The sequence below is a fragment of the Hippocampus guttulatus genome, chromosome 3, assembly GCF_054856545.1.
Source record: "Hippocampus guttulatus isolate MCC_2025c chromosome 3, RoL_Hgut_1.0, whole genome shotgun sequence".
Classification (NCBI taxonomy): domain Eukaryota; kingdom Metazoa; phylum Chordata; class Actinopteri; order Syngnathiformes; family Syngnathidae; genus Hippocampus; species Hippocampus guttulatus.
The window spans coordinates 23,792,305-23,811,151 of record NC_141263.1 but is presented as its reverse complement, the minus strand read 5'-3'; the positions used below and the strand labels follow the sequence as shown (position 1 = coordinate 23,811,151).

The window sequence follows — 18,847 nt, the reverse complement described above, 5'->3', positions numbered from 1 at the left end:
GCTCATGCTTATTTGAACAGGTTTGACTTTCAAATAACCTTTAAAAAAATCTGGGCACAGGCTGCTGTTTGCACATGCAAACTGCTGAATACACACTGGCGCGGTAGCAGTAGCGCATAGCGCTTTTGATATTTCTGCCGCCCACAAGTATGCGAGCGGTCCGAGCCAATGCCCGCTTTATCTGCACTCAGCAGCACTGCAGCCCAAGAAGCCTAATGGACATCAGAGTGTCTAAAAGTGAACTGCCGAAGCTGGGGGAGCAGATATAGCGGCGCGGGGAGAGTTGTCACATGGTACACGTCGAGATGGTTATCAGGAGGGCCCCCCTTCAAGACGTCGAAGACCTTCTTGGGCTCCCAGCAGGGGCCCGCCAAGCGCCCATCGACAAGACCCGACCGGTGCCGGTAATCTATCCTCCCGCCGCGCCGCTGCGCTCTCCACGCCGTTAATCCAATCACTCCCCTGCCACGGTAGGACAGGCAGAGCAGTAATCCGGTTTACGCGGGCCGCAAATAAAAAAAGAATTTCCTCGTTCCCCGCGTGCATAGTCTCGCCGGTTTCTCGATCTGACATTGACGGAGAATAACGAGAAAAATTACAGCAATTATTTTATTTTTACTACAGGCTCCTCAACTCTCAAGGTGACGGCGCGCAGTCACACGGGGCTTTGAGCTTCCTTGTCACGGCTGAGATGTCTAAACACTGAGTAAGGGTAACAAAGGTCAATCAAAAATCAAATCAAATAAAAAGAAATACAAATCATTTAAATAAAAGTTAAATCAATGAAATGTCATAAAATAATAATTAAATTAAATAAATGTTTGCCTTCTTGGGCCTAACAAAACAAATGAAATAAAGTGCCATAAAGTTAAAAAAATTATATGAAACGAACCCCCCCCCCCCCATAAAATCACATGGAGTAAATTCTAATAAAATAGTAGTAAATTAAGTAATACTGAAGACAAAATTGAAGAAAAATATCACAATTCAATAAAATGACAAGAGCTCATAAAATGGGAGTTTCAGTAAAATCTTTCATCCCATATTTTATGAAATGAAGTTTGGCACCTTTAGGACAAAGAGTGGACTATGAGAATATACAATGCTGTGAGGCTAAATAAAGAGATAGTTCACTATCACACAGGAAAGATTTATTTTTTTGGCAATTACAGTATCTCTTTAGACGTGAGTTGCTTTGATTTAGCAGGAGAGTATAAGTGATTTGGGATTTATTTGTTTTTTTTTTAATATATAACAGCTTATTCGCATGCCTCGCTGTGATAGCACAATTCGTGGAATTTTAATTACACGCCAACCTGCACATTTGGAATATCCTTCTACCAGCTTGAAAAAGGCATCAGGTTGGACCTCACGTAGTGTATGAAATGTGGGAGAGAATTATTTTTTTTAACTCCATTAGGACCGGAAATATTTGTCGTGAATGATGAAGTCTTCACGACTAAAATGTGTGTCATTCAGAGTCAGGGAATAGCTGTCTATCAGTTACAGCATACCTCCAACAAGCAAGTTGTTTGTCTTGACTCCATCCTGGGTCAAAAAGAACAATTTCTCTCTGTGTTAAAAAAAAACCCACAAAAAAAAAAGCAGATTGTGTGTAAGGGGGCGGCATGAAGATGTAAAAAATTGTGTTGTGCTTTGCGCGGTGCAGCGGTAATAAATATAACCTGCACACTCATTAGCACAAAGCCGTTGCTGCTCGATAAATAATGCAGAGGCAGAAGTGCCTGTTTGATCCTTGAAAGGAGGAAAAACCTGGGGACCGTTTGTCTTCAAAGCAGAGCAGGTACAGGCAACGAAACTGGGGAACACAACATATAAGTCCTTGAAACCGGCACAAAAGCACATCTCCAGCGCTTGTTACTTTCTGTAAAAAACAAAAACAAAGCAAAAACAGGCAGGTCCTATCTTTATATCTGTTTATACATGTTCTAGTTCTTAAAACGTGCTCATCCTATTTGGGTATATATGAAAAAAACCCCGGTACAGTTCCAATATCATATTTAAAAAGATCAAACATAACATTGTAGGAGCCTGCATTAAAACACTCGATCTCTTTATGAAAGGCCATCTAAAACATTTGCACACGCGACATACAGTATACAGCGTTTGCTGAAATAGGGGCGGTGCCATCTCCAATAGATGTTGTGCACCTGTTATCTCATCCAAGAATCTATCCGCACTTGAGATGAACGCCAACCAGCTGTCATTATGGAAACACAAGCAATCCCCCCTAACAGTTATGGTCAATGCGCTATGATTGCCCTGCGACCGATCCTGGGTGTACTTCTGCCTTTCGCCCCAAATAGGATAAGTGGCATCCATGAATGGATGGATGTTATCGTCGGCTTCTTGTCTTGGTAACGTTCCTCGATGCCGCAATTTATATTTTGCTAAAAACAAACAAAAACAAAAAAGCCCCCTCCATTGCTAAATGGAGAGACTCGTGTTGCAGGCAAGCCGTGGGGGGGGGGGGGGGGGGGGGACAAGCGGGTGTTTTTATCCTATTCTCCCGTGGGCAACACACAATGTAAGCCCTGGAATCTTTTTTCCTGACAGGCTCTAATGAGCAATTTGAAGTGATTTTGCGTCCCGCCAACTACCTGCAACCTTTGTTTAATTCTAACAGAGAGAGAATTTAAAAAAAAAAAAGAGAGAGCCCACTTTGATTGTTTTGACAACCCACTGATAAAATACGGCTCACTGCGCGTGAAAAAAACATGATGGTATACACGCTCTACAAATACCAAAGATTACAGGCGAAAATTGGCTTTTATCCTCAGAGGAAACATTTATTTGACATTAAAACAGAACTGCCAAGCCCGAGTTCAAGTCCCACAACACACTGCTGTCGCCGGTTATCTTAAATCTTCATGGATATTCAAATTGAGGATATAAATTAGATGGTTAAAATAAAAAGTCAACAAGTAAACTCCATATTGTGTTGTCAAAAAAATAGCAGCTCATGCAGGCTTGTTACTGATGAGCTAATGTTAGCTCTCTAACTAGCTAGACAATATATAAGGTGCCAGTGACCGATGTAATTGATCTCCACAGTCAAAGATTTGGTTTCATTACGTATAGGTTTTAATTTGAGGCACTGCTCTGTATTTCACAAATAGAAATCAAATATCATTATTAGGGGGGTCTGGAGGAGTGACCGGATCTGTGCCCATTGCCAGCCGTATGCGTTAATTACCGTTTTTTCCACCCTATAAGACATGTCGTAGTATTAGGCGCACCTTCAATAAATGGCCTATTTTAAAACAGTTTTCACACATAGGGCGCACCACATCATAAGGCGCATAGAATAGAAGCTACAATTTTAGCTGCTGTTGCGTTATGCATCCACTAGATGGAGCTACGCTCAAGGAATACAATACAATACAGCTTTATTTAAATAGAGCTTTCACAACCGCTGCAGCTGGAACAAAGCGCTTTACCAGAACTCTTAAAATACTACGTCCAAGAAATCAGAATATTGATGAATATAGAAGGTGCATTGGATTATAAGGTGCACGGTGGGCTTGTGAGAAAATTGAATGTTTTTAGGTGCACCTTATAGTGTGGAAAATACAATATTTGACCTCAATTGTAACTGTAATCCTGAACCCGAACACCCAAACCCCAAACTTGAATGCTACTCTAACCCCAACTCTTATCATAAGATAAGATAAGATAAGAAAACCTTTATTAGTCTCGCAATGGAGAAATTACAGATTCACAGCAGCAAAGTTATGAAAGGAAGAAGTAGAACAACAAAATATAGGAGCTGCTGGAAAGGCAGCCACTCTCGCGGCGCCATTTTGAAGTCAAAATAACAAAAATAACACAACTGTTCATGAATGCCAAACTGCAATCACATTCTACACTTGTATTTCCAGACGCTGCTACACAGTTCAAACCATCACCCCCCTGCCCCCCAGCTCTTGCCAGTGTTACATTAAAAGGTAGCAATTTTAGTTTGTACACAGAACATGCCCAAAATCACATCCTTGTTATTTGTTGGACATCGTCATGCAACATACATTTGAACGAATGTCCTCATTCAACATACATGATAGCGTCGTTCGCTGGTTCCCGACTGCAGTGTGCATGTACGTGCGCCGAATCAGCAAATGACTCGATCAATTATTCAAGTGGGTACAAAAAAAATCCTCAATAAATTCCCCTCTGAGTGAAGTAAAGGAAACAGATGGAGAGGGGGGGAGAAAAAATGGTAAACTTGTCACCCAAAAAATATAACCATTTTGTCGCTGCTGACATCACCGATAATCGGATCAAAACCATGAATGCTGCGTGTGCACGTGTGTGTATATGCGTTTGCGGATGAGACGGGGGATTGACATTTTTGAAGTAACTCTCCCAACCCCTGTCATCATTCCGGCAAATTTCTTCTTGTCAACGTAAGGTTTGATTGACTCATTATAGTCACGTGATTCCAATGCGGGTGACCGTAGTAACAAATGTAACAGCGTACGTAGTCTGATGGTGGCCTGTGATGTCATGCCATTTTATTTGATCAAACGACAACTGGCACATGATCTGCATGAGACCTTGACTTGGTCTGGAACCATTTGAAGAGTTTTGCAATACATTCCCTTTCCACTTCAGCTTCACTTTTATTTCCTCCCCATCTTCAAAACCCCATTTCAGGATTTGACATATTTTGAATGTTTTTTAATACATAATTTTCCAGCAGAGTACTGTTAGCATTAGCCACTCCGCTCCATCCATCCATCCATTTTCCGAACCGCTTGATCCTCACTAGGGTCGCGGGGGGTGCTGGAGCCTATCCCAGCCATCTCCGGGCAGTAGGCGGGGGACACCCTGAATCAGTTGCCAGCCAATCGCAGGGCACACAGAGACGAACAACCATCCACGCCCACACTCACACCTAGGGACAATTTTAGAGCGTCCAATCAGCCTGACATGCATGTTTTTGGAATGTGGGAGGAAACCGGAGCACCCGGAGAAAACCCACGCCCGGGGAGAACATGCAAACTCCACACAGGGAGGCCGGAGCTGGAATCGAACCCGGTACCTCTGCACTGTGAAGCCGACGTGCTAACCACTGGACTACCGGGCCGCCCGGAAATACATACCTCTTCTGTTATTAGGGATGAATTAAACTAGGTCAAATCCATAATAAAGCTCCTCCCCAGGTCCTCGTAATGAGCACAAACAAGCCCAGGAGGCTACTAGAGGAATGCTAACCGTGTTGGACGACATGCTCGGAATTGCAATGACACAAAATTCTTGCACACGGCACGTCCCTGCAGACTGAGGGAGACTGGACGTGGAAATATTTGCACAGTTGACATTGAAGATGCCAAACAGACACCTTGGTTACCAGGCTGTGCTTTTATTCTGGGCATGTAGAAAGTGGTTCAGCTTTCATGGGAATTGTGGACACTTCTCTGGTGTGGACACAAGGTTCGATTTCTTTTGGGGCCATGTGGTGTGAGAAAGAGCCAATTACAGTATACTGAATTTGGTCCACAGGTTTGGTTGGGATTTTTTTCCACAGGGACACTAATCTTTTGCTGATTCACTGCCATTTCTAGGAGAGGTGGACATTGGGAAAAAGCAAACAAAACAAAAAAACAAACAAACAAACAAAAAACCAATACAGGTAATATGATTAATATGGTCGCTGTGCATTTCAAAGTAGATTGATTTGTTACTTGAATTGCAGATTAATCATGTCTCGGAATAAAAACGGAGGCAAAATATTTTTTTAGATTCAAACAACTAAAAGAAATAAATGAATAAAAACACACAAATGAACAAATATACAAATAAAATATTGAGGAAAAAAATCCCATATATTTATACATATATCTACATATATTCATATTCTGAAAATACTAGTTTTGGTTGGTAAAAACAAAGCGTATGAGGGGAAAAGTGGTTAGGACTGCACGACTGTCCGTGTTATGTGCTGTGTTCATTATTTTACTTTATGTTCGTGTTTTATGTTGTATGTTGTGTTTATTATTTTACTTGATGTTAACTGTTTTGTTAAGCGCTTTGTTCCAGCTGCCGCTGTTGTGAAAGCGCTATATAAATCAGCATGAATTGTATTGTATGACATTCCTCCACTCTGGGTTGTGTAAAACAAACTTTTTTTTTTTAAACCGAAACCACCTGCATGAAAGCTTTTGGATCCGTGCTGCAGTCCCTCGGCTTCAACCAAATACTTGCTTTTAATCACTTCATGGATGAAGAGGAACAATTAACCCAACTTATATACGTCACACTCAAATTTCCATGTCAATACTTGAATGTGTGCTGAGCTGCTTATCCATCCCCAAGGCGAGGTCTGAATGGGTCCGGCTGTCATTATTTACACTGTCAATTTGGGGTATTTATAAAAATTAAAAAAAATGAAGATGGATGTGTCAGTAAATGTAGCCTGATGATATCGACTGAGTCTTGGGGTGACAGATAAACTTGGTGCAAAATCATCCAAAGGGTGCCGGCCTCGCTCCTTCCTGGAGTTTCATGAAATGGAAGAGTCTGGCTCACTTACCCTGTAGTAGTCGCTGCTGTAGATGTCCCTTGACATGCCGAAGTCGCCGATCTTGACTAGGAGGCCGTTGCCCACCAGGCAGTTGCGAGTAGCCAGGTCCCGGTGGACAAAGTGCTGCGAGGCCAAGTAGACCATGCCCGACGCGATTTGGGAGGCGATGTGCAGCATCTGGGAGAGGCCCAGCTCGCCGTTGGACTGGAGCGGCTGGCCATCCACGAGTATCATGGCGTCTGGGCCGTGGGCTCTGCGTTGAGGATAATGTTACTCTGGTTATGTTTGGGAAAAGCAAAGGACTTGCATTTGGATGATCTGTGAGTAGCATTTGTTTGTGCCATTTGACAAAAAGAAACACGGAGTAAAAATGTAGACGACTATGTTCGCTTTTAGCTAGCCGCCATCTATCTCTCAGCGTCTATGCTTTTTACATTGCTTTAAAAGTCAGTTTCTTTTATTTCAATGCTCAAAAGTTATCATCACACATCAATCTTCCCTGAGTGGAAACTGAAGAAGTGCTGCAGCAATGTGGAGGCTGTGCAGTAAAAGAGTACACCCGTTCCAGCAAATGGAATGGTAACAGGTTTGGCTAACATCGTGTTGAGCAGACCGTCAGCAGCTATAATTTGGAAAAATAACTGCTTTAATAACAATTGTGAACTCAGCTTTAATTGTAATGCAAACCTGCTTTGAAAAACAATTTTGCCATTGTGATTGTTTTTGAGTTTCAGAAGCTTTAATTCTGATGGATTCACCATTGCTATCAGTCATTTTGCGGTTGAGAGGGGTTTTGTAATCATGGCATTCGCCCCGTGCGGAGTTGTTTTGAGGAACCACGACTGTGTCGAGTGCAGATTAAGAGCTCATTTGCATTTATTTTTTTTATAACATTTATGGGTGACGATGACGACTCCCACCCCTCAACCTCCTGGCGTGAAGATCCCGCTGTCCTCATCACCTTCTCGTCGCTGTGATTACAAGGCGAAGGCAGCGCACAGGGACACACCAACACACACGGGCTGTCATTCTGTTTCCATCTGTCACATTTAGGCCAATTAAAGGTTTTGTGCTCGAAGAGCGAAGCTAATAATGAATCTCTAATGCAAGATGACGAGCAGAGGCTTCGCCGTCTTGTCATGTGTGTCACGCACGGCGAGTGATTTTCATGTCATAAAATTAAATAAAAAACATATTTTTAGACAACCGTCTTGTCTTATTAAAAGTGTCTTGCCCTCGTTTGAAATGACTGACGATTTGACTAATGCTAAAAAAAGACATGGATCCGGTTTTCCGCCCATCCATCAGCATTATTCATCATTCAACCTGCATTGCTTTCAGTTGCCCACAGGGGGCGATGTTAACAGTTTGACAAAACGCTCACTTGGACACTTCATTAGCTGCATCTTCACAATTAAATCAGATCCATTTCAGAGCTTTGCACTACTTTTATTTTGGTAGGTCAACACCTCTGGTGTTTGTTGGCATGATTGGACTCTCAGGCAGTTTTGGTCAGGATTTTGTCAAAAAGGGCTACAATTTGGATCATTTGTGCCTCAGATTTGACAATAAGGGGCAGGGAGTGAATCTTTAGACCACCACGTAATCTGGTTATGAACTCGGCTCTAATTGTGATGATAAAATGCACATACCAGCCTACTCTTATCAACAATTCTTTGCCATGGCAATTTGGAAGTTCACGAGCTTTAATTTTGCCGATAAACCCGGCTTTAATTGAAACGACTAACCGAGTATACAAAGCTGTTATCAACTTCTTTGATGGAGCCATTTTGAGAATCATCAGCTTTCATTCTTGAACTCTTTGGTTGCAGTCAATTTGTGGTTTGACTGCTTCACTTGCGACAACGCACTACCGAATTTGACAACAGCGACATGGCGCATGTCCAGTGGAGCCGTTTTGTTCTTAGAAACCTTCCCTTGAGCACATGTTCCAATTCTGCGTGTGTGTTTACAGCCTTCTTCACATCTGAAGTTTGATCAATAGTCGACAAAGAAGACACATTATGGCCCAGCGCGTGGTTTTTGTGACCATTATCTGCAAGGGGGGAAATCCTTTGACGCGGTGAATGATGACACTCTTTCACGCTAGGTGCAAGATGTGGCTGATTGCGTTCATGGAGGTCACGTTGAATGAACATGCATGATGTCGACAGAGAATCAATGGGAACATACAGGCCAGTACCATATACGTACAGTATGTAGTCTCATTGTGGATCTTTAACAGGGTTCCCACTCTTCCACTTGCTTTTTATTTATGGATCTTTTAAGGACTTTTGAGGGCGAATTTAGCCATTTTTAAGGACTTTTTTTTTTTTTTACATTCAGCAGGGGATTCACGGTGGATTTAATGCCCGCTCAGCAATATGCAGGCTGAACAGAAAGCCATATATCACTGAGCTGGTGTTCAAATCATTGCTGCCAAAGGAAGGGCACATCTTTATTTTTTGGGGCAGTCAGCTAACCTTACAGTACATCAAATTTTCATTTTCTTACCTGTATTACAGGTAGGAAAATGACAAAAAAATTGAATTCATTCTCAAATAAAGTACACTGAGAAAAATTTAAATTTAGAAAATATAAAACTTTAAGGATTTTTATTGATTTTAGAAGCTTTCCCTGAAAATTAAGGACAATTAAGGACATCATTTTACAACTTCATTTTTTATGGATTTTTATGAACTTTCAGGACTCGTCTTCACAGCAAATGCTTTCTTTTAATTGTGTATTATTTAAAGTTGTTTTTTTCTGTTGCGTGTCATGAATAACTAATGAGAGAAGCCATCGTATTGATGGCAGGACATTGTGGATGCACATGTTTGAGTGTGTCATCTATTTGACAGCCTGTGGATTATTCATTTTCATTTCTCTCGTGCAACATGGCAGTTTTCATGAACTAGTGAAAGGTGCGATCGCATTAATTGTATGGCACGTTGATTGTACCTGGATGTGTCTGAGCGTACCGTAAACTTTTTGTATGAACTCTGGATTATTTCTAGTCATGCTATTTATTTCTGTCACGCATGTTAGAGACCAACCTATGTGCCCGTGCATGACTAAGCATCCCGTGGAGTAGATTTTTAATCGTTTCTCCTGTGCAAGGTGGCGGCTCTCACAGCACAGTATTCAGGAAAATGGAACAGACCTGAGGAACTTGTTGAGGTCTCCATGCTTCATGTACTCAAAGACCATGATGAGGGGGTCGCCGTCCACGCACACGCCGTAGAACTTGACGATGTGGTCGTGCTGCAGATTGGTCAGCAGCTCAGCCTCCCTCTGGAAGTCCTTCCTTGCCGACAGGTTAGGATCTTTCAGCGTCTGGAGAGAGTACAAAAAAGTTGTTCAAAAAAAAAAGAACGTCGAGGGGACAGAGGCAAGATAAGGACATGCAGTCAGTCCTTGGGGAAAACATCCGCCTGGCATTCACCTTGCAAATCTTTCCGCCGACAGGTAAGAAACAAGATAAGACAACCGCCACTTTTGTGATGTGGGTTTTTTTCCCCCCCCAAGAAAGTAATTAGTCGCTTGCCGGAAAGTTTGGTAGCGACTGAATGAAAAAAGTATAATGAGCTGCAGAAACATGGCAAGGGATGATGGGAGAAGACGGACCACAACAGGGTTTGGTTTATTCGATTTTAATTTTTTTTTTTCATAATGTAGTTTGAGTGTGACAGTTTGCATTAATAGATTGACATTTTTTGGATAATTTTTCAGATGTACTGTATGTGCCTCATCTTTTTTAATACAACTTTTCCCCTCAGGTTTTGAGCTGAAAAAAATCTCACACCTTTTGTGCTCTGTCTGCTTTTGCCTTTTTAACTTGTATTTTTGACATTAGAGGGGGAAAAAAGTTCTTTATTTATGACACTACAATAACGAAATGTCTGTCTTGAAGGAACCGAGGTTGAAAGATAGTCACTCACGCTAGCTCGTACTGTGCAAGGGGACAGTTCTTCCGAATAAATGGCAAAAGTAATGATTACATTCATCATAGGACATGGACAGGACTTGCCAAAGTGTGTTGTGGATTGGCCGTGCGTGCAGGCGCCTGTGCGTGACCAAGCATAGACTTTTTTTTGACTGTGGATTAATTCTCGTCATTGTCTTTATTTCTTTTGTGCAATTTGTCAGATATCACAAATGAATGGAGGGAACCGTTGCATTATTCATAGAACACACTTTGTTCCCGTGCATGACTGAATGTGCCATGGATTTTTTTTTGACGGCGGATTTTGCACAAGGTCGAGGTTATCATTAATAACGCACAAAATATGTTTTTCGTGCTTGTTTGAACCAGCCGGCTTGTCAACCGAGAGGTGAGGAGAGAAGAAAAAATACAAATCAATAAATCAGCCTGCATAAAAATTCCCCTGATTGTTGCTTAGCCTCGGCGAAAAATTCCGTTTTTCTGCAAGTAAGGCCGCGCATGCCTCTTTCGTTATTTAGCGGGTGAATCACTTGCCGTAACTGTGAAACCTGTTGTTTGTTAGTTTCTTTTATTAAATCTCAGCAGCTCTTTGCTTTTTGAGAGTTGCAGGTGCGCCGGCAATAATCAAACTGATTGAGCCCGGAAACTTTATTGAAAGCCTATTGCATTTGAAATATAGGAAAGACCCCCACCCCCCCAAAAAAAAAAAAAAAAGTGGTTCATTGCAGCCCCGCTCACACAAGTCAAAAGACCTTGGGATGGAAATATGTCGTGAAGACAGTGAGGAAATGTACGGGGGGCGAGTAGGTAAAATGGCAATAAAATTCTATTACCAAATCAAAGTGCACTCTTAAGGAAATGTGTCTGGACTGGGCACCCCTCCAAAAAAATACTACCAAGTGCTCAAGTGGCACAATAAATGGAAGCAAAAGTGCCGCTGTGACCCCCCCCCCCCCCCTCCCCGGTTTTCATTGTTAACCTTAATAAACGCTTCCCAAAATAACCTTGCATTCACAAAGTGTATATTACAGACAACAGCGGATATGCTTCATCTTCGCCCGTCAAGGTCAAGGTGTTTTGCCATCTTTAATCGGGTTTGCTGAGTTGGCACGCTTTAATGCAGTGTCACTCTGATTCACATTCGGCTGCGGGGAGCTGCCAAGGACAATTTAGCGCCGGCTAGCGTGAAGTCATTGAGAGACGGTAGCCGCCCAAGACAAACGGCTCTGAAAGCTTCTTAAATGAGTGATCACTCTTGTCAATGTGTCGTTTTTGTCAGGAGTGGTAGTAGATGGGGGTGAGGATGACACGGAAGCCAAACAGTAATGTGGCAGAGCGTGTCAAAATCTGCTGTGCTGACGTTGAACATGCGAGTACCGTAGCTCCTCATCATTTTTGTTTCCGAGGCTAAAGTAGACACCATATTTTCTCACTCTTTCTTCATAAAAGTAGTAGTAGTATTTTTTTCCCCTGCAGTCTTTTGCCATTTTTTTCTTGTAATTAACCGTATTTGCCATTCTGACAATCAAACTTGCAGCTAACGCTAGCTTATGACATGCGAGTTTCTCATTTCTGCGAAATGGCATCATGCAAACCCACATGAAACACACGCACAAACTGTCAGCCGTACCTTGACAGCCACCAGCATCTTGTCCTTGGTGGGACTCAGGTTGTAACACTCGGCCAGGAAGACTTTTCCGAAGGCTCCCTCGCCGAGCTCTCGCTTAAGGATGATGTCTCGGCGCTTAATATGCTGCACCACTGTCATGTCGGGATAGAGGGGAGAGCACAGAGTGACCTTTTTACACAAGGAAACGGCGCCTACATCCCACTCTATGCACCACACAGTCACAAAAAAAAAGTTTGGAACGAAAACCAACAAGAAAAACGGCCAAATAATGGGAAGCGGCAGAGAATGTAAACGGAATGCAATCAGAAACAATTTCTGTTTTAATTGCATGTTACTCTGGGGATAACTTAACAGTTGAGCTGATTGGACCGTGAGCGCAAAATGCGAACATAACAAGGACCAAGAAAAAGAAAATATTTAAAAGCACATTCTGCAATTTTAATTAATGAGCCCTCCTAATCGACCATAACAGGCTCAGATTGCCCTCATATACATACACCTCATCTGTCATATTCGAAGTGATGTTTGTAAGCACAATTACGTAGAAACTCGAAAGTCACAGTCGAGCTGAGGAAGATTCTCTTCCAAGTCTACCCGTTGAAGTACTTGATGAATATATTCGTCGGTGGCAGTAAACATTTGGTTTCTAGTTGGTCAGTCCTGCACTTCCTCAAGCCGTCTACTTTCATATACGAGAATACCTACTTGCGTGCATTCCATTTAAAACCTGACACATGATCAGTATAAATGATGTTGTCAAACTGCGGAAGACTCTCTTTAATCCTGTTTTGACTCCTCGACAATTGGAATGTGGAAATAAAGCAGCCGGGGCAGCAAAGCTCTTCTTCATCCTTTTATTGGCAGCATTGGAACGCCACAAGGGGACATTTTATAATGAGAGCCAGAGTGTAGAAATTAGTTCATTTTGAAGAAAAAAAAAGGCTGAGGAGAACAGAAGGAGTAAAAATAGCATCTATGGTACATTAGCTCCGCTATATCAAGTTTTTCCGAATCCCGACTCAATTGTCTTTAATGTTTACAAAAACACATACGTGAGGTTAATTGAAGACGGTGGTCTCCTTATGTTAAAAAAATATATACATCTGGTTCATTGAAGACTACATTGTCTGATGTTTAAACCCGGTCAGGATCACTGAAGCCGATATTTTGATGTTTACAAAAGACGTGTTCGGTTGATTGAAGACTCATCACCTTGATATTAAACAAAAACACTTACAGTAAGTTCAGTGAAGACTGTATTGACTGAAGTTTACAAAAACAAAACAAGTACAATAGGTTTGTAGAAGAATATATTGACTTTAATGTAACTAAAAATATGCACATTAACTTTAGAGAGGACCCAAAATTGTCACTAATGCGCAAACGATGACGCTACAAGAATATGCGAGTTAGGTTACTGTAAACCCATTTTTGATGTTAGCAAATTTGTGTGCTAATTTCATTGAAGACTTTGTCTTTACTGTTTGCAAAACCATGCATGTTTGGTTGCTGCCTGTTGTTTTTGGTTTTAATAAACACATCATGGGTGACTCGAAATGCTTGTCTGCATTGAATAAACTCAAGTACGTTCGGTTGAGTGACGTTTAAAATAAACGTGGAGTTAGTTGGGTGAAACAACCGTATTGTTCCTGATGCTTTCCGACAAATTTTTTAAAAAGTGAGATGACCTAGTTTTGGAAGAGTAAAAGAAAAATGATAGATGGTTGAGCTGTCGACCTTGCACATATTTAAATGATATTTGGACTGGTTGCCAGCTGTTTAATGTCACCGGTTTCCATTTTGCTGACAAGTTTTATTATAGATGAGGAACGAAATATCCCCGAGGAATACGTTTAATCCCGTTCAACACACAGAGTCAACTTCCACAATCTCGACTTTCTCCCCCATCTGTGCGCTGTGTTTGTGCCTGCCGACGCACACTTTATGACTCAGTCTCATGTGTCGATCATTGAAACGATACCAGCTACTGTTGATTGAGAGACGGATGTGCCCGAGGTGAAATCCTGTCACTTGTCACCGCGTTTGTTCGTTTTATATATCCCGCCGCAAAGAGAATTCGGCACTTCTCACCAAAATGCCGCAGTGGTCAAGAAGTACGAGACAATCATACGGTATAAGAAAATATACCGACTAAATATGCATGTCATGTTCTGTGTCTTGAATAAAACCCATACGTTGGGTTATTTAAAGACTCAACATAGTCAAATAAAATATAATATATGGAGTAGGCGGCTCTAACAAAAAGTGCAGTGTGTAAACACCCTAAAAGAAGTCACATCGCACCTTTACACTCGCCTCCTCCGAGGACCGCCGTGCAAAAATCCTCTTCCGCTGTGAATCTTCCTGACTCGGGCCGCCGACACGTTTGGCTCGGGAAGCGAGGTGTCGGCGAGCTCGGAATGAGAATTATTCATGATTATCGAGCGTGGTAACTAGCGAGTCGCTCATGTTTGAGCAGCTCAATGGGCTCTCCGTCAGGAGCTCGTGTCACTTTGCCTCCTTGCGGCGCGGCCATTTTGGCCCCTGGATCTGGCACTCCTTCAAAGCCGTTTGCAAACGGCATACCGAGCAGAGCGGTCGTAACGGCGAATAGAAGAACAACGAGTGACGCGGCAGCGAGAACATTGTGCCCTGTTGCATCAAACGTGCGTTTAATAATCACGTCCTCCACATAGTGACAAAAAAATTAATCTCTACACTCAGCCAATCATGAGCTGGCTGCGAGATTAAAATATTGCAATGTGCTTTGTGACTGTCACATTGTCTTCTTGGCGCACAGTGGGATGAAGCAGAGCAACATTAGCCATGTGGGAGGATTGCGGAGAGATTAGACGATTGTCCGACGCTGGCCTGCTTTAGTTTCGTGTGAGCGGATGAGGCCAAGAAGAAAGGAATTGTGTCGTTACGGAGGCAGTGACGAGGGTTCCGCAATGCCGCCTTTGACTTGTTTTCGGTCGTGGATATTTTGAAAAGTGGATATTTTGAAAAGGACTTGTGACAGATTGGTTGAGGACTAAATTTGATGTAAATCGCAAATGAAAGCTGAAGCAACACCTGTGCATACGTGTTACGACGTATTTCATCTTGTGCTCCTAAATTGTCAAAGTTTCATGCAGCCTTCTTCCATTTGGTCGCTACGTGTCCGCATTTTCCGGGCGGCCGTGACATACGCTAACCTTCAATGTCTTCTGCAGGCATAGAGCCACGCTGAAAAGTGGCAAACAGATGAAATCTCAATGCCACCGCCACCAACGGCACACATGAATTCATCTGTCCCAGTTTGACCGGAGGGCCTTGACGCAGAGGGAACGTTTTCCTCACTGGAGATTTACTCAGTTGGGTCAGGCACCGGAGCTTTTGTTATGTACCTGCGACGGTGCGTGTCTTTGTTACGCAGCTACAAATCTTTTGTCCCCAGAGTGTCTTGTTTTATAGTCCCGTTGGTCAAGGAAGGTTTTCTCCCGCCTGTCAATCACAAACTCTCCATTTTCACGCAGGAAAATCATGCAGCCCTTCAGCGAATTAGGCCGAGAGTCATTAAATCCCCAGCGGCCTGCGGCACTGGCAGCATTTATTTCAAAAGATGTTTTATTTTTCCACAATAACATCACATTGGCTCTTCACTGATTGGTTCATGTCGCTATCTGTTTGCCCAGCTTTGCCCCGCCTTGGAAATGCGCTTGATGAGACTGCAATTCCAGGCTACATACGTTAGGGAAGTCAAAGACGATTGTCATTGATGGTTCGAAAACACGCTAGGTTGTCGTTCATTTTCACCAACCATGTTTAGTTGAAAAGGTTTTCCTCATTATGGGACACAAAAATCAATATGGAACCTTTGCTGTGAATTGCACAGGCAGGCTGCCATTTGGTTGGATAGTGGCAGTTTTCAGTGGTCGTTTCTGAACGAAATGAGAAAAGTAATAGTGTAATCTAGTGACAATGCCAAGGTCCCTTTCCCCTTCGCAAAAAGCGTGAGCGCACATTATATATTGGTTCTGCGGGTCCAGAAACTGGAGAGCGAGCTTGTCTTAGCGGTGTCGCTAATAACCCCGCGAGGACGTAACAATGCTAAAGCTAAACTAACCGTCGCTCCTCCTCCTCTTCTGAAGCTATTGTTCATCTCGGGCCGGCGGGACGTTCCAAATCCGTAATTAAAAAAGCAATCCGAGCGATTAAACAAAGCCACTTGCTGTGAGACAGCGGATCCTAGCGAGATAGCAATCTGTCATTAGGCTAAAGAATTGTCCTTTGCCTTTCCGCCTTTATCTCGCTAATGCGGTCGACGGAATTGGCCCTTTTTTTGCGTAGCGCCCGGCGGATTAAAAATAAAACAGAAAAAGCTCTCAACGAAACATCCTAATCAGTCACATCTCCACTGTTTACTCGCCTTCTCTTGTGCAACCAAACCAATTGGCACTTTTTATTTTTTATGTTTTTGAACAACTTTGTTCCACTTGAGTGGCCTTTGTCAATCCATGCGTTCAACTGGAGTTCGAGGACAATCTGAAGCGTCATTTATTTTGGTTCAGCATGATAGACGGCTATTTTGGGAGTGAGCCAGGATATTAAAAAAAAAAGGTATCACACGCATGCCTGCTGATTGTGGCTAATTAGCATCATTAGGATATCCAATCATCAAGTAGGCGTGATAGCAATATGGCCTCCGAGTCCTTCATGCCGATTTTGATCTTTTCCTTTGGTTTTGAAGTGATCTGCTAAATGATGAATGAAAAGCGGATTTATTATTTAGTATGTACAACATAAGTCTACATCCACATACAGTGAGCACTGCGGAATGCTACCAGAATTTCTGGCATTAAATTTGACTTAGTGTACTGAATATCGTCGTTAATATTGTTTGCGAAGGAAAGGAACTGTGCTGCCGTGCTGCGAATAGCAAAAAGTGGCCGGTAACTGACGTCGCCCCAAAATGGTTCATAATTGCTTCAAGACGCCGCAAGCTTCCACAAGGATTAATTTTACATGAGATATCGCTTTGGCCTGAGCACAAAAGGTCTCAATTGGTTCTGCGAATATGTGGATTTTAGGCGCAGGTTTCGAGGTGCGCATGAGATGTGTGGAGCGCTACCTAGCACAAGTCACTTCTGCTCACTGCAATACGACTCTTCAATTGTACTCAATAACTTTATCGCACCCACACATGCCCAAGCGCACACGCAACAAGAACACTTTCAAACTACACAACGTTGCTGTTGGCTCAACTTGATGCTTTTTGTAAATCACATTTACCTCTCAATTGCTTCGTTTTGATCATGCTCGCTCTTTTCATATTAGTCATTTTCGTTTGCTGCTGTATCCACTTAATTTCCCCGATGTGTGATCAATAGTTTTCCCTTTCTTCATCTTCTTTTCCAATAAGTGAGACTTCGTTCTCGTTAAATGTTAACTTCTTTCTCGAGAAACAGAAAATAAAATCTCTGAAATATCCTGCTGATCTCGACTTGCCTCGCACTAAGATGCCACAAGATTGTGACAAAGCATCACCTCTATCCCAGTGGTCACCAACCCCCGGGCTGCGGACCGGTAACGGTCTGTGGATCATTATTTAGGCCACACAGAAAGAAAAAAATAACTTACATTGCAACAGGTGGATTTTTTTTTTTTTGAAGCGTCATATCCATAAATTGCATGGTTAAATCTGTATTGTGCACCTGATCTGCTGGAAGAAATGTAAAAACATTCTTGAAATCAGCATATATACCATTTTCGGTTCACCTCAATTCATCGCCGATTAAACATTTTCTGTTGACCATTCTAATGTAGAACATCTATGAATAGGCGAACAAAGCATTAGCAAAGGTTACTGACTTACAGGCTTTTGCCACCTTAGGAACGAAACTCCTTCAGGCTGGCGCCAGGTTGAGAGCCAACTGACTAAATTTGTCGCCCTCAAGTGGTCATTGTGAATCCAAAATATTCGGCTTGCAGGTTCGACTCAAGTTCGACTACAAACAGGTGACCATTGTATCCACCTTTCGCAGACTTTTTCCTAAAGACGTATTGTAGGAATATGCAGATTCTCCTTAGATCTGTCTTGTTCCGAGGCGATATTTAACCACACTAAAATAAAAACACACTCGGCTGGGCCAGGGGGTTAGTGGAAGATAAAATACTCATGAATAAACCATTTCGGGGGGGAAACGCGAGCGTCAGCAATGTTGAAGGCCGGCAGTTTTTATACAACCACCTTGTTTTTCTGGTTGAGACGGCGGACTGGACTTGACCATCACATACCGATGGACATGCTGCTGCTCGAAAGCAGTGTATGTGTGTGTCACGTGTAAAAGGGGGAAAATGCCAGCAGTATATTCCCTTGAATACAAAGCTTTCAACTAAATGAATGAATACATTACAGATCGGTAGCCGGCTATCAATAACGCAGCTCTACTGTATCTGAGCCGAACAAAGCTCTTTGCCGGACAATAGGGTGGGACCCCTGAGACCACCCCCGACACAATCCCTCCACAGCAACCAGGACTGCTGCAGTCACGGCCCTGTAGAGACGATGCAGGAAAACAGTGGCCGCGAGCTGCACTAGCAGTCCGCCCACATCCGCACTCTCATTCACAGGTTGACACAGGCTGGCAAACACCTACACAGACACAGACACACACGCAAATACACACACTGATAAGCACATGCATTTTCTTTTCCCCGGGCGTGCGTCCTCAGGGTAGCGAAC

The 18,847-nt window shown here is 42.7% G+C and overlaps 1 protein-coding gene across 2 annotated transcripts in view; it reads right to left on the bottom strand.

Moving 5' to 3' along the window:
- Positions 1 to 18,847, bottom strand: part of ntrk3b (neurotrophic tyrosine kinase, receptor, type 3b) — a 161,211-nt gene that overhangs the window by 13,525 nt on the left and 128,839 nt on the right. For both annotated transcript variants that reach the window (XM_086107540.1, XM_086107541.1), the window contains 3 exons: positions 12,121 to 12,251; positions 9,708 to 9,880; positions 6,554 to 6,797 (listed from right to left, as the gene is read on the bottom strand). In XM_086107540.1, the coding sequence (XP_085963666.1) occupies positions 6,554 to 6,797; positions 9,708 to 9,880; positions 12,121 to 12,251 (548 nt within the window). The remainder of the gene's footprint in view (positions 1 to 6,553; positions 6,798 to 9,707; positions 9,881 to 12,120; positions 12,252 to 18,847) is intronic.